Consider the following 16286-nt stretch of genomic DNA (forward strand, 5'->3'; position numbering starts at 1 on the left):
AGGCTGGTGTGCTGGGGTCATTCTCTTGTGGTGGTGAAAGCACAAATACACACCATAAACAATTGTGAAAAAAGGCTTTAAGCCAGGATTTACAGCCAGATGCCAACACCATGGAGCCATATTTTGATGGGAAATGAATTCCAGAGCATAATGGTAAAACATGTGCTTCATCCCCTTGGGTGGGCATTTGGGATATAGGATTCTTGTTTGGCTAAGCCTAGGAAGTAAATTCATGGAAAAAAAAAATTTCTGCATTTGAATTATGGAGAAAGAACTAGTCAGATAAATTTAAAATGTGCCAAATTGTTTCAGCTAATATTTCCCTTATTTATGATAATAGACTTCATGTCAGAAAAAGGCCTGTAGAATAAGGGGGAGAATCACATGGAACTACAGAATATTTCATCTAACTTGCTCTAGAAATAGACTTAAATAGGAATAAAAATAGGGATATAATTTTTTAAAATGACAGTTTATCTCTAGAACAAGGCTATTCTCTTATGTTCCATGTAATTTTGCAGAACTTTTACTCTTTTTTAATTCAGTTTTGTAGAACTCTTGGATTTTTTTTATGCAAATACATTGGGATTTATATATTGAAATCTTCTCCAGTTAAGACTGAAAAATAGCAAGGAATTTCCAGTCCAATAAGCAATAGGAAGAAGAAAATTTTGCCAAGAAGACAAAAATACTTTTGTTACTGAAAAAAATGTTGCAGCCCTGTAAGCTCTTAGAAGTTTAGCTGAACTCAGAGGGAGTTCAGCTCCCTCTGAGCTGATAGGGAATAGTTAAAAAGTGGTGCAGCTCCCTAAGGACCAGTGGTGCTATTCCAGTACTCAAGACTCCACTCAAAGTCTAGGCTTGGGAATTTGAGCCAGAACTTTGAAATCGAGCTCCACTCATTCCATGTTCCACCTCACATGTACCACCATAAAAAATAGTTTATTGGGCATAAAACATACTGTGCTGGGACAAACACAAATAGAACACCTGCCTTTGATGATTATGAGTAGATACTTAAAAAGAGAGTTTAGGGGGGAAAAAAATGAAGCAACACATTTTTTGAAATTGTTTTTAGCTTAATATTTTAACCTGAGTTTCACTCCCAAAAATTTATCCAGTGTTTCAAGAGCATAGCTGGAAAGCCAGCCAAGCATCAACTGAGATCTACCTGGCAGAACTGCTTTGTCTTCAGAGTGAGATGTCCCACAGGTCAGTGTGGGATCTCACCCCAGTGCCAAGAAGAGAGCTCCATAAGGTGTATGATAGGGGTTAAAACAAGCACTGTGACCATAGCAGAGAAACCACTTAAAACTTTCCCTCAAATCTCATGCAGCCAAAACATCTGCCTCTCACCCCATAAACGTCCCTACACTTCTGTTCCCTTTATGACAAAGGAATGGGCCTTTTAAGGCACATTTAATAGCCAGCAGCTGTTGGGCTGTCAAATGCCACATCTGGAGAAGCTGTGTGCTGTTAATGTGAGCAGAAACAATTATTCCTTAATACTTTTGCTTAATTTTAAGAATTACACAAATGACAACAAAAGGGGGGCATGTTCTTAATGGAAACACATCTGGTTTCCTCTGAAAACAAGTCAAAAAAAAAAAAGAAAAAAAAACCAAAAGGGGGGGTCCAGAGATTAAGTGAAGCAGCACCTATAATCCATCATAGCTCAGTGAGGAGAAGGAAAGCTACTGACATACAGGCTCTCAGTGTTTGACTACTCCCCTCAGGAAATTTGCAACATGCAAGAAGACCACGGCTGTTGGTTTGCATTAAATGATGTTACTTATCACATGGTGCTGTTCCCTCTGTATCTGGATATTCCTGTCCCTTGGGAAGTTCCCATGCTGCTGCCTCACTCCTGTACTCTATACAGCTTGTACATCAGGAAAAGAGCATCATTGCCCTTCCACTTGGATCTTCCACTTCATTATACTACCAAGACATGGCCTGTCTTCCTAATGGACAGCATTTGGGCTGTATTAAAACCTCAGGAAAGCCAATTCAATTATTTCCACCAACTTTCTCAGGCTTCAAATGAGCTCTGAGTGAGTTGCAGACAACTGTCTCCCTGGAGAGGCAGCAAGTGGGGCACTGTCAGCCAGACTCATCCCCAAGGCCTCACGTAGCAGCGTGTGGCTCACCAGTGGAAAGGGAATTGATTTTTGCCATGAAAATCAATCAACTGGCAAGCTTGGCCAAGCAGAGCCACCAAGCAGCACGTGCTGCCTGAGCAGATGAACTCCCCCACTGAAAGGCACACATGCAGAAAGCTGTGGGGAGGTGGCAGGAACGTGTTGAAAGAACTGAAAGCTAAATGGACACAAAGGAAGGCAAATAGAGATGTTTTTCTATTTCTATTTACTCTTTTTCTGTGGAGATCAATCCCTAGAACGGTTTGTGCCCTGTCAGGGCACTTTGCTGGCCTCAGAACATGCCTTTTTGGAGTGGTGTCCCCTCCCATGGCCCCTTGTGCACCGGCTGTTTGCCCTGCACATTCAGCTGGAGCCCCACGAGTCTGTTCACGTCTTCCACGTGCTCGTTCCTCTGGAAAGCTGTGACTCTGATGCAGTGCAACAGCACAGAGCTGACATTTTTAACTGGTACTTGACACCACTGCTCTCTTTTCAAATCAGGCACCACCACAAGCAGCCCATTGTGCCTCCTACTTCAGCCTGGGCCAGGATGGGGATGCTTCACCAACGCCCTGCTGAGCTGGACTCACAGCTGGGCTGAGCCTTTGGAGGAAAACAAGCCCATGATTCATTGGCATCTGCGTCTACCACACAGAGCTGAGGGATTTGCAGTGATCTACTAACAGCATGAGCAGGACAGACAGATGAAAACCATTTGGAAATGCAGCCAGGAAATGTAACATACAGTAGCAGACAGGGGACAACCAGCTCTTGAAGTCAGGTCAGCTCCTTGCCTGTGGTGGCTGCCAGGCAGCCCCAGCTGAAAGGCAGAGGACTCACTGCATCACACTTAATACTCTCAGTGTCATCAGTAGGACTAATAGCACCTTGTGAAACATGGCAAGTGCCCCAAAAATTTTTAACAAAGAAGTTTTTCCATGTAACATGAACACAGTACCTTTCCATGTCAACACACTGATGAGGGCACAGCTCCATGCAATCCTCTGCGTTTTTCTTCTTCATTTTGAGCTCCTCACAATGAATCTATTATGAGCAGGGAAGAAAAAAACAAGAGTTTTTAAGGGGAAGTAGAAAAAAAATCAACAATCTAAGAAGAAAAAGTTAAGTAACCAATTATAGTGAGAACAGATAACAGTGTCATGTATTTCTATTTTGTTCTTCATAAACTACAAATGGTTGACAAGCAAGCCACGAATCTACTTCCTCCTTCCCAGCACCATCCTCTCTTAAGTCTGACACTGTGTCAGGGACAGTTCTACAAGGGCAGGAGCAGCAACAATCTCTGGCTGCTGTGACAAAAAATCTACCCAAGGAACAAAGCAGCCAGCAGTTGCAGGAAAATTGGAAGGGTTGCAAGAAAGGCTTTTATTAATCATCCTAAAAGAATCAATTATTTTTCATACTCTTGAATTAAGAGAATTTGAGTAATGACTCTGATCTAAATCACTTGGAGAGAAAAGGAGCCACATGTAAGTTATTGAGCATGAGTGTGTTGTCCAAGCACTCTACAAGCTCCTAACAAGCTTCCCTCTGGTCAGGCAAGTTACTCTCCAGCACTGCATTTCCAAAGAGAAGGGAGACAAAAAATCCCAGACCAAGCTCCCAGAGAAAAGGGCTGTTACAGTAAGCAGTCAACATTAAGATAGTCTCTTGAAACTGGAGATTTTGAATTAGAACTCCAAACATGAAGAAAGCAAGCACCACCTCTCCATCTCAAGTGGAAGAAGACATTGTACAAAGAGTGAGCCAACATCCCCTCATCCAGAGCAATTGTTCTGATCCTGTGCTGCAGGCTGGTGACAGCCCGGGCGATGTTTCCTCAGACACCTCTTGCTGATCAGAAAAGGAGCCCAGAAGCCTTATTCTTTAGATCAAACAACATCACTATGGTAATTGCTAGAGCTGAAAATTGACAGGTTTCATAAGACCTATCTTAAGGACAGCAAGGTGACCACTGAAATGAAGAGGGGAGCCATCCAGAGCTAAACCTGCTATTTATAAGAAAATCAGTTTTCAATTACAAGTCACTCTCCTTATTGGTAACATCAGCTTAATGTGAAACCACAGCTGAACACTTTATAGAAACCATGTTGCTTCATCTATGTGCAGGGCAGAAATTTAAAATGAAAGGTTGCCAGCAGAAGATCTGAGGTGTTTGGCATCCCCCCCCTTTCTAAATTCCAATTCCTGCAGGCATTTCACACGTTCTAAATGCATCTGGTAATCACTAATTACAAGGATCCTATTAAGGAAAAAAATGTCAATTCAGTTTCATGTGAAACTTGATTCCAGCTTGTCTGAATTTTATGAGTGTCTGTTTAATCATAACACCATCACATTGAAGTATGGAAAGCTGCATTTGATTGATTTCAATGGGAGCAGCAGGCACGGGGGACTAGTGAGGATTAAGTCTTATTTTGGAGTGCCTGAACTTGGCCTGCATGTGTCTGACTAAAAAAATACGAAATTTTAAAAACATTGACCTGGAATGAACACTCCACTGAAACAACAACAACAAGGAAAAAAAAAAAAAGGCAGCAAAATGAGGAAAAGGAAGCAGAATGAAAAAAAGCCCCCAAACTGACCCAGAACACCACAGAATTCAGACTGCTACTCCAGCCCTAATTTGTCCCACTGAGCTTCGACATTTCAGCAGTTTCAGATGTATTTGCCAAGCTGGGCACAGTATTGCAGCCCACATTAAAAGGATGCAGGTGAAATGTTACTGAAAATATGACATCCATGCTGGTAAGTCATGTAAGAAGCAAGCAACACACTGAAAAACTGGAAAGGAGAAAAGCAGTGGTGAATGAACAAAAATATATTGATTCAGTTATCTTGTTCTTTCCTGGTTGTGCAGTGTGAGCCAGATTTGGGGGCCCTGGTGGGGAGCTCTCTGGGGCTGCAGTGAGGGCACCCTGGGTTTCCTGTGTCCCTGCTCCACTGAGCCAGGGAAACACAGAAAAAGCCGCTGAGAGCTGACAAGTCCCACATCCCTGCGTGGCCCAGCTGCACACCCAGGCAACATCAACATGCATTTCTGCAGAAGCCCTGCTGCTCACACTGCTGGGGTGGGGGAGGTTGTGCAGGTCTCCTGACTCTTAGTCATATGCAGATTTTGCAGCTAAAATCCGAATCTCCACTTGAGAACCTGAACCGAAGAGATGCGACCCAGTCCCTGTGCCCCGTGCAAGTGTTTGTTATTAGGACAACCAGAAGTTTTTACAACCATAATATGCAGTGTAATGCTGTAGGTTTTTATTAGATCTGGCAGACTGAAGCCTAGATGGATAAAATTCAGCTACTTCAAAGAATTAAGGCCCTGTAAAAGAGAGGTTTGTAATGGTCATGTAAAGGATTGCCCAGAATTACATAAATTTTCTGCTTTCTGTCAAGGCTTTTAAGAACAGGAACACCCTGAAGTAAAACAGAATCAGTCCTGCTCACAGATTTATGGGGTTTTGCAATAATTGGAAATGTTGGTTAAAAAGTGTGCAGAATTTCCTTGGTGCTCATCCACCAAATTTATCACGGCTCCAAGCCCTAAGTATTTTGTAGACACACCCAGAATAGGTCAAAAAGGCACTTGTTTGGCTGGAGTATTAATTTGCATTAAAAACAAGTTTCCCACATAGAAAAAACACATTTGGGGCTGAAAAAAATTACATTGTTCAGGAAAGACAATGAGACTCACTAATTCTAATGAAATCTTAAGTGATTGATTACAACCAGAGAGGCACTCATCACACTGGTGTTTCAAAATATTTTCCAAAGTGCTTTTCACAAACATCCGTATTGTAAATGTCAAATCCTGCACTGCTCTTGCTCCATTCTCTTTTTCTTTCCCCAAGTCTAGTTCTAGCTTAAGAGCATCTGATGTTTCCAAACCCTTGCTCATTTAATCAAACTTGCTCAGTAATTCATTTTTATTTAATTTGTATCAAAGCAATATTTTGTAGGAATGCAATGTAAAATGAATGCCAGAGATGAGCCAGACTAAAAGCACAGAAAAGGGGAAAGGAGATGTTTGGTTTGGTTTTCCTGCCTAGATCAACTCCACGGTTCAATTTTACAGATCAGTATCGTCAGACATTGTCCTAGTAGAGAGAGCAGAAAAGAAACAATAGGCCAAATAAATTAAAGTACATGCTGACAAAATTCACACAAGGAATAAACCTACTCATAAGTTACCTTTCCAGTAATACACATTTTTCTGTTAGGAAAGTTGCAGGGTCTGTCACAGCCAGGCTCAGTAAATGTACCTCATTTAAGCATTACCCAGATTGCAAAATAGCTCCAAAACAAAGTGGAACAAACACCATCACCAGTGCTATTGATAAACAAGCCAGCAGGTTCCACATTATTTGTGTGTGGCTGTCATGTAGGAGGGGAGTGGGAGGCAGAAATGCATTATTACAGTAAATATGATCAAAATGGAAGAACAACCAGAGAAATAAAAGAGCATTTGATGAAAGAGAGCCTAAGCAACACTCACTGAAACTAATCTAAAACAGGAATAAAGCCTTCAAGACTTTTTTGATGAAGAAATCAAACACAGAACATGTCTGCCATCTCCCCCTACCTAGATATTCTCAGGTTTTGTTCGCAGAGCAGCACCTGATCCAGCCATTACCCTGCATGTCTGTCTGCCCTTTGCTGAAAATGCAGCTTCACACACACAAATGCTGCCTTGAAAAAGCCACAAACACAGCAAGATCTGCCAATCGTCTCCTCCCCCTGTTATTTCCTGATAAAGCGCTGAAACTTCAATGTAAGACAGTTTCTAATGAAAAATTTAAATCCAAAGCTTGATTTTAGCCAAAAATAAAGAGTAGATAATTTCCTAGAGTAGATAGATAGTAGATAGTTTTGTCTTGCCTAATTTAATTGGACAGAATGAAAGTGGTAACTGCCCCCGTGGTGTGATGCAGGAAGATTTAAGGCTGAATACCTGAAGCTGATCTCCCTATTAAGTACAATTCTCCTTTATTAAGTTAATAGCAGATTTTGAGCAGCAATCCCTGCAAAGAACTTAACTCCCAGATGCCCTCCCATGGACCTGTGATATCCACACCTTCCATAAACAGTGTAGGCTTTGCTCCCCCATACTGGCTTTGTGAAAATGCTCATCTTGACACACAAATTCACGTCAGTGGTGAGTGCAAAACGCTGCTTTAAACAACAGGACCGAATTCAAAATCAATACAACACTTGTTTCTTGAACTGGAACTGAGACAAAACCAATTTGCAGGCATGTTTTCTCCTTTGCCAATCAGGAAATTTCTAAACATCTTTGGACTGAAGATCTTGAGAAGATCTAAAAGTCAGAAGATTATTCCCCAATGAGTATAAACCCCTTCTTCAAGTTAAATCAGTTGCACAAACGCCACCAAAAAGCCACCACAGTTGTGCTCAGCCTCGGGTGACACCCATTTTACATTTTACACATTTGCATTCGGCTTACCATGTCAGCCACTCCACACAGGTACCTGCTCAAGTGAGTTTAAAGCACAGACTCATTTGAAAGGCCACAAAACATGAGCTCAGTGCCAAAAATATCATGACCACACTCCCAACATGCAAAAGAGTCACATAAGAAGTGACCAGAGGAAGTTGCAAATATCATCTCACCAAGCCATCAAAGTCACACACAACCTACCCCAAAACACCCTCAGTCCTTCTCCTGTTAAAAATGAGACTCCTCATTTTTAATACATTTATAAGAAATTTTGACTTCATGGCACATGTTCAGTTCAGCTAAAGCCAAGTAGTGTACAGAGGTCTGGGTACAAAGTCCATGATACTCTGAGCACACTTCCTGTACACAATTTCTGTGGAAGCAAATTGTTAATGGAATAAAAATTAATTTTTAAAAACTATATAACACATTGAAAAAATAAAACCCTCAACAATTAATATCTTTTCAATGCTGTTCTCTCATTCTCTGTGTCCAACTTTAATTTGCTCAACAAATTACTTGGAGGTGGGCAAGATGGGAAGGAAGTATTTACTTATTTGTTAAATGTCAACTGTAAATAATGCAGTAAAAAATGGGTTTATTATTATTCACGACCAAAGCATGGATAGGAAGCTTTCAGAAAGATAAAATACAGAAGTGAAAAGGAAAAATGCTGCAGGATAAAGGTAAGATTAATAACTATGATACTCATTGATAGCACCCAAAATGTGGAGCTTTTGCTGAAGAATTTTTAATGGAGACGTCACTGCAGTGAAACTGATGTCCTGACAGGAAAGGACAAAACTTTCTTGTACAATACAAAGGAAGAGATAAAAGTTAGGAAGTATCAAATCCATGACTTTGGAATCAAATCTCTGCAGTATAAGGAGGTAGAATATAAAAAAAGTAACAGAAAGGAGATCGCTCCAAGTACAGGAGCCACGTGTCCGTAAAAAAGGCAGACGCAGCCCTAGCTACAAAAAGCAATGCACCAAAATGAAGGGAAGTTTAACAGCAAGAAGACAAGAAGAGTTGATTTAGAAGAGGAATGCAGCTCTGCCAAAACAAACAAACAAACAACAACAACAACCAAAAAAAAAAAAAAAAAAAGGAGAAAGAAAAGAGCTCACAGAAAGGTAGGAACAAGCCAAGCAACCAGCACCAAAAAATCATTGGCATTTCTTGGCCAGTCCTAAACAACTCGGAATCATATGTGGCTTTCCACACATTCCAGCACTCCCACACTTCTGGAGATGTGGTACTGCTGCTGGCAGAATTTTGGACTGTGCCAGCAGCATATCACCATGTCCTGAGGATCCAGAATCGAGCCAAGGCAAGATGAGAACTTTTGGTTTATTTTGGGAGGGAGGTAGAACAGTCTAGATCTCCTACAGTTGCCACAGCACAAACAGCAATGTGCCCTCTGGCAGCAAACAGCACGGGCCTGGAAAAAGGAGGTTTGAATACTGCATCTCCAAGTACTCCTTACTCAAGGTTAGGATGCATCCAAACTTCTGAGGTGCAGATTCAACACCAATTTACAGCCACAAGGCAAGCAAAACATCACCTAGCCCATTCCCCAATGCTATGTGGATTATAGAAAATAATTTGCAATAGATGTCCTAATGATAGAACTGCCTAAGGGAATCCTGTGCCTGCTCCAGGCAGTCAGGAGCTCAGCAAACATCCCGAACTCCACAAAACAGATGAAACTTGCCAAGTTCTCAGCAGAAACCTTATCCGAAAAGAGGGATTTGGTCAAACCCAGTATAAGCGCACTGAATCTTTGTACCACTAAATTTACCCCAAAATAATTGGGGTAAATAATAACTGTTAAATATAGGCAGTAATATATATGGCAATACATCCTTTACTATTACTGTACTCTTCATTGTCCAACTTTATTCAGGAAAAGTAAATAAAAGAACATTTCTATAGTCATTCTATATAAAGAGTAGGAAGAAATTACAAAGCCACTTAGGAACAAAATACACCTTTAAAATACCAGGTTTTGGATTTGAGGTCTTTTTGGTAGATGAGAAGGGAAAAGAGGCACATGACTTCAATCTGAGGCTAGGAAGAGACCTAACCAAGTACAGATTTCCAATGAATGCAGATGTTACTCACCATATTTAGGGAAGGTGTCTGTCTCTGCACTGCCAGGTTAGGACATCCCAGTAGCAAATAAAGGCTCCCTGAATCAAATGAGAACCAAGTGGTTTGGAGGCACAAGTCTATCTGTGTATATATATCGCTCAAGGTTTAACCTACACCCCAGGCTTAAGGGAAACCCCTTTCCTAAAGTCATTCTAGCAGTGAGTGCACATTCATCTCTCTCAAACACAGCCCACACAGATCTACTTGAAAGCACTGCTAGTAAGAGACCACAGAGGATTCCCTCTCATTCTCCAGATAAGCACGGAACGGTGACACAACGCTGCGCCCACACACCAGCGAGAGCTGCTCTGTGGGAACAGGGGTGGTCTGCCATGGTGGAAAAGCTGCATCAACTCCAAGTGAACAGAACACAGCTATCAATCTAGAAGCAGAATAATTTACTGTAAGGGGAAAATAGGTCAAGGAGCCATTTCTAGGAATGTATTTTTATTTAGAGTTTATTCTAAAGGTTTTTCTTACACAATCACTGCTCAGTGTGACCAGCTACAGTCTCCTCATCAGCAGTGACATTCAGCTCTGCCCCGACCAGAAACACCTCCCTATCGTATCTGGTTTTCATTCTGAGGAAGAGTGCTTGTAGAGGTCAAGGCTGCAGAAATGTCTCCCCTTCACCTGAAAAGAAGTGATGCAGCATTTTCAAGAATCTACTATTCATTCCAGGCTATAGCCCACTGCACACAGGAGCTGATTAATCAAGTTTCACAGACGATAAAAATTATCGTGCTGTCACTTAGAAGTGAGAGATTCACGATAGGTAAGCTCAGAAAAACACTCATCTCGAAGTCTGATTGGTGTATCAGTTTCGGTTTTGATGACAACAAAACCTGTGCAGTTCTACACTGAAGACTAAAAACCCTGCTGAGATTTTTAGGAGATTCCTGCTGTAAATACTTGTGATCCAACTGCCTTGAGAGCATTCCTGTCCTCCCAGCAGAAATATCTCAGCTGCTCAGGAGAGCAGGGTGGAGCTTTTCTGTCAAAGCACTTACTCTGCTCCTCACATGCACACAGAGAGCAGTCATTTGCAAATTCACGTTCAATTCACTGCAGGTTTGTTCAAACAAAACTATTCTGCAGGCATTTGCAATTATAACAGAGGAAACAACAGGCCAGGGTCAGGATCAGGATGTGGGAAACCAAGGTCCAATTCTTTCCCCTGCCTTTTCCTGAAGGGAGTTTCACTGTGTTTATACCTCCTGTTTAAATACTGGAGATGCAGGGTGATTTCTCCAGTCTTTTGGAATAATAGTGTTCCACTCCATATGAAGCATTTACTGTCACTTTCTCAGACAAAATACTCATGACTTCAGTTTGATGGTTCACATATTTACCAACAAGAGCTCAGATTTACTGGCTGCCTGCTTAAAATAATTTTTTTAAAAATGCAACAGCATCAACATCTGCCATGTCTCAGAACAGCATCCTATACACTCAGCACCACATCAGTCACTTGTTCTTACCCTGACCTCTTGTTTAATTTTACATAAGTACAATTATAAAAAGCTGAACAGCCTCAACAGGGGATGTTTGAAACCCAGCAAAGGCTCAGTAGCGAAGTGCTGGGAGGCGAGTGACACATACTCAAATCCAAGCAGCAAAAGAAATCAAAGCCAAAAAGTAATCCTCTGAAGAAAAATGCTTTTCCCACTGGATGACTGAATAAGAAGGGAAAAGCATTAAATATTACTCAGCAATGCATTCACACAGAATACAGTGAATTTAGCCTTCTGTGGTTTTGGCTTTCACTGCACTCCAACACAGCTTTCACCTCTGCACCGACCAACATGCTCAATTGCAATGGGACTGGAAATAGTTCAGGGCATGGCTGTCATTTTGTCAGCACCTGTCAGCTCAACAGTGATGGGGCTAAACTAAAACTTGGCCTGTGTGCAGCTCCTGGGTTTATTATCCATCACCTGTTCAACAGAACCACTGTGGTTTCTGCCAGGGATGCCAGGAACAGCCACTCTCCTCCTCATGCATGACAAGGCAAAGCCAGGACTCTTAAGGCTTTAAGGTCAAGTGCCTTCTTATGGCATCCCATGAACTAAGAGAAGTGACCAAAGATGAGAACTGATTCTGGGAAACATGCCCTGAATAAAATGCAAACCACCAATATTTGAACTGGAGTCCTTCTGAGCCTCGACGTTTCCTGTTCTGCTGGAAGCAAACCAGCCACGCCCAAAGCAGGCACAGGCAGGGATGTGATGCTCCATCTCTGCAGCAGAGGGGAACAGGGCACAGCATCCTTCCTGCTTCCAGAGAAGAGGAGATGAACATGTGGGCCCTTCCTTTCCTGTCAACAGCAGCTTCACAGCCCTCCTGACTCAAACAATTAGAGGATTTGCTTTTTTACCTCCAGTAAACATTGGTGATATGAAAGTATTGACATTTTCAGCACAGCAAGGCAGGCACAACAAAGTGTTTGGTGGAGGCAGAGAAAAACAGTCAATGGAAAATTTGAAGGGGGAACCCTTTCTTTTAACCTCCAGTGGAAAACTGTGGGGGTACAGCAGAAATCACCCTTTTACCTGACTTTCCCACTGCCCCCATTCAGAAGAAGAAAACCCCTTTGGCTATACCACACAAAACTGAACAAGAAAAATTTCATTGATTCTTAGGCATACCCCAACCACTTATCTAGAAAAAGGCCAGGTTGGATGGCTGCCATTCAAATTATTTTATTGTCCACTGAAGAACTGCTTGTTTAGGGGCCTCCCAAAGGGGAAAAATAAGGAAATGAGTTAGAGAAAATTTAATATAATGCAAAAACAACAGCTTAAAACACCAGATCCTTGGTGACTTGCAAAAGGCTTAATTGACATGCAAGTATTATTCAGGAGAGAAAAGAGCACTACAAAGAAGAAAGAAGACTGGGAGGGGGGGGAAAGCAATTTCAATAGTGCTCAAAACACTTTGGGACTCCAGTATTCTGGAGAGGCAACTTAAGACAGCTCTGCTGCCCAGAAATGTTCCGAGATTGAGCACGAAGCTGACACTTTGATACCACGCTCAGGGCATTAGCAGATTGTTCTGCTGATTGTTCTGCTGTCCTCCACAGAATCCTTCCTTACTCCCAGGCTGGCTGCAGCTGTCCTCCTCTCTCTGGTGCACGAATCAGAACTGCTCCCACGCACTCAGGGCTCTCTCAAGCTAAAATTCTCTCTTCCGCTGCACTCACAAGTAGGTTGGCTGCTCTTTTTTAGTTACTTATGTCTCGAACAGGTTCACATGCCCCGGATCAAGAAGTAGCAGTGAGACAGCCAGTCCCAGCTGTCAGGTTTTTGAGGTGAACTAAACACTTAAAGGTGAGGTTAGCTCTTATCCACTCTTCAAACACTATTAAAATATATTTTTGTGCTCACAGGAGTTGCTTTCTGAGGGAGGGAGATGTTGCTGCCCAGCTCTACCCTAAATTTTAGTGAACTGCTTTGATTTTAGTTTGGAATAAAAGAGCTTTTGCCTGAGATGTATTAAAAGTCAAGGCGCTTCCCACCCATTTTGTTCCTGCTCACTGTGTGGTTTTACTACTTAGCTGTGAACAGAAGACCACCCACAACAAAATCTCACTTCCTTATGGAAAAATTGGAATTGCCACAGCTCCTTCATGAGGTCTTAGATGGTGATTCTATGAATTCCTTGGTTTTACTCAAATATATTAAGTTATTTCACTGGATTTTCCTGAAGATGCTCATGAAGTTGATACAACATCAAGCATAAAAACAGGCTTTATATCAGGACAGCAGCAGGCTCCAGCAGGAACAAAGTTTGTGGGATCATGGGACTATCAAGGGATGTTTGTGGGAACATCCCCTCCATCACATTTGTCAATCCCACAAACTTAAAGCATGCAGCTTAGTGTCACAGGAAGGTTTGACTACAGAACTTTTTTCTTGGCAATAAGGCCACCTTGAGTTGGTTTCCCACCCACTGGTCTCCACTACTGCATTTTTTACTGAAGTACTGGAGAGTTTAAATTCTGGTCCAAACTGGAATTAAACCTAATTTTAAGCAGTTGTCTAAATCCTCCAAGAAAGCATTTTCTCTTTCTGCACCAGCTCCTGAGAGATTTCTTCCCTATCCATACACACTTCCACCTGCTTGCCAATTACCAAGAGAGAAAAGTCAGCCCTGGAGCTATTCTAAATTTACTACTCTCTACGTCAATGACATCTTCAAGCAACTTTTAGTGGTTTGACAGAAAAGTGACCTTTACTACACGGAGACATGGTATTTTTGCAGGAAGCAAAGCATTTTCACCCAGATTCAGGGACTGCAAAAACCTGCAAGTTGCAGACACTTTCCTGCCTTTTGCTATTTCTTGGCTGAGCTGCAAAAATCAAATCAGACACAGATCCCAGAGGACTCAATTTTCTCAACGACTTGATCTACCACAAAACTAAGTTTTTCTGGTCTCTGATTTTTATCTCAGCAGCAAGGAGTGCAATGAGCTACTAAGCTCACCCAGATACCTCCACAGACAGGGCTGAGAATGAAATAAGGTGATAGACAACAACATGAGTCAGGGCTAAAACAAAAAGGAAAAAAAAGAAGCAAAGGAAGAAAAGGAAGAAAGGAAACAACTCTGATGTACCCAGTGAGAGATGGTGTTGTTTGCCCTCAGTACAGGTGGCTGAACAGAGAAAGATGCCTCCACCTGGGTTTGCAGCTGACCAAGGGCAAAGAGAAGTGAGGCCATCTCAGAGGCCGTATCCTGGCTGTTGGTGGACAGGAGCAAAGGCACTTTGGAGGAGAGGAAGGTGGGGAGATGTGACACATCTACATTTCAGATGAGAATTGTACTCTTTCCTAGCCTCTCTGGAGGACCTGGTGACCTTTCTACAAGCACCAGCAGTCCCCAGAGCACTGAAGCAGAAGTTGTCTGCCCCACCTTCCCCATGAAGCATATGAATCTAATTTTCCCTTTTTGTGAAATCAAGAGTAATATCTGCTTACAACTCTGCAATATTGTTCTCCAAGTGTGTGGCAAAGTTAATAACCACACAAGAGAGAGCTTTCTGGCTGTTAGAAGCCAGATCCAAATATTCCTAAGGCAGCTCTCCATCACATAAGCCTGTAGACACACACACACAAATCTATAAAGGCAAACACTCCTATATATCCTACAAGCAAAAACTGCCTTAGAGCTGTTTCCTGTTAGCAACCAAAAGGACTATAAAAATGAAGGAACTCCTGATCTTAGGCTGCTATTTCCACCTCACATGACCTTAATTTTATGGAAACTGTACCCTTGTGTTATTTAGATTTTACTCATAAAACATAGACAGAGGCAGTGTATAGGCATTGGGGAACAATCAAGAAAAATGTAAAACTTCTTTGAACAGCAAAGAAAAAAGTTGTTAAAATGATTAATTTTTATAAATGATGTAAGGAAAAGCCATTTGCTGGAGTGGAGATAAGGTGGGGTTCTTTTTCTTTTCTATTTTCCTTTAAGAAGAAAAAAAAAAGAAAAAAGTTCTTGGAGCACTGAAATGTTATAGCAAACAAAGTTCTACTTCCCTTATGTACTTCCCCAGCAATTATAACCTAGGAAAAACATTAAACACTGAGGATTGTTTTATAATGTAGGGATATTTATCCACCTATTAATCATGACCTTACTCTAAGCTTCTGCAGTTCTCTATGCATCCTATTTTGAAGGAAGCCTTAAGCCACAGCAGAGTGCCTCTTCTAAATGTTGGCAAGCATTCAAGGTTACTTCAACCTAAACTCCTAAAAAAGCATATTCAGCCTTTGGTCCTGTTACCTGAGAGGACTGCAGCCAAGCAAATCAGACATCATAGAGCATTGCTATGGGATTCTGAGTCTTCAGCATGAAATACCTTTGAAGAGATGCTAACCCAAAAGCATTTTGGGGGTTGAGGGATGGAGCTGTCCTCCCATTCAGCACAGGCACTCCTGTCAGGAAGTTCGGAACTGTCTCCCTCCCAGTCTGGTTCAGAGCAAGGCCCTTTCCAAGTATTCTTCCCAAGGAAATCCCCCAACCTTCAGCTCAGAGTGTTTTTTTAACTGCTCTCTGTCTTACAGCATTAGTCAAAGGCTATGGGAAATTGTACATCTTTGTGGCTTTTATTAACTTATTTCCTTTCCAGCAATATGCTGTAAAACCAGTAGTGAGACTCCCTTTAAACTCAAGTGTTACTGTGGTGCTATCAGCAGCCTCATGGTCCTTTTCAATGCTCACTAGCTACAGCCTTCAAAATCTTAATACTGAACACATTGACACAAAATGCCTTCAAATGGTGCCTTTTGTAATTTGGGGGGTTGTTTTGCTGTATCTTGCAGAAGCTCTCAGGTGAACTCTGAAAATAAGGAAGGAAATCCAGAGCTGAAAGAGGGTGCAAAGTCAGCATTCAGAGGATAGACCTGGATTACCTGCATCCCTGACAGGACCAAAGCCTACCTCAAATTACAATTTCCATCTCCTGTACGCCCACACAGGGATTTGGAAATTGGTCAAAACTCCA

General features: G+C 41.8%; 1 protein-coding gene across 3 annotated transcripts in view; it reads right to left on the reverse strand.

Annotated features, from left to right (window-relative positions):
- TNIP3 (TNFAIP3 interacting protein 3) overlaps positions 1–16286 on the reverse strand; it is a 55355-nt gene that overhangs the window by 29710 nt on the left and 9359 nt on the right. For 2 of the 3 annotated variants that reach the window (XM_071452306.1, XM_071452307.1), the window contains 2 exons: positions 9748–9815; positions 3100–3185 (listed from right to left, as the gene is read on the reverse strand). In XM_071452306.1, coding sequence (XP_071308407.1) covers positions 3100–3185; positions 9748–9815 — 154 coding nt within the window. The remainder of the gene's footprint in view (positions 1–3099; positions 3186–9747; positions 9816–16286) is intronic. The other variant, XM_071452308.1, reaches the window with a different exon arrangement.

Source organism: Agelaius tricolor, unplaced genomic scaffold, assembly GCF_023055355.1.
Source record: "Agelaius tricolor isolate 1412-34295 unplaced genomic scaffold, bAgeTri1.0.p SCAF_34, whole genome shotgun sequence".
In the NCBI taxonomy this organism is placed as follows: Eukaryota; Metazoa; Chordata; class Aves; order Passeriformes; family Icteridae; genus Agelaius; species Agelaius tricolor.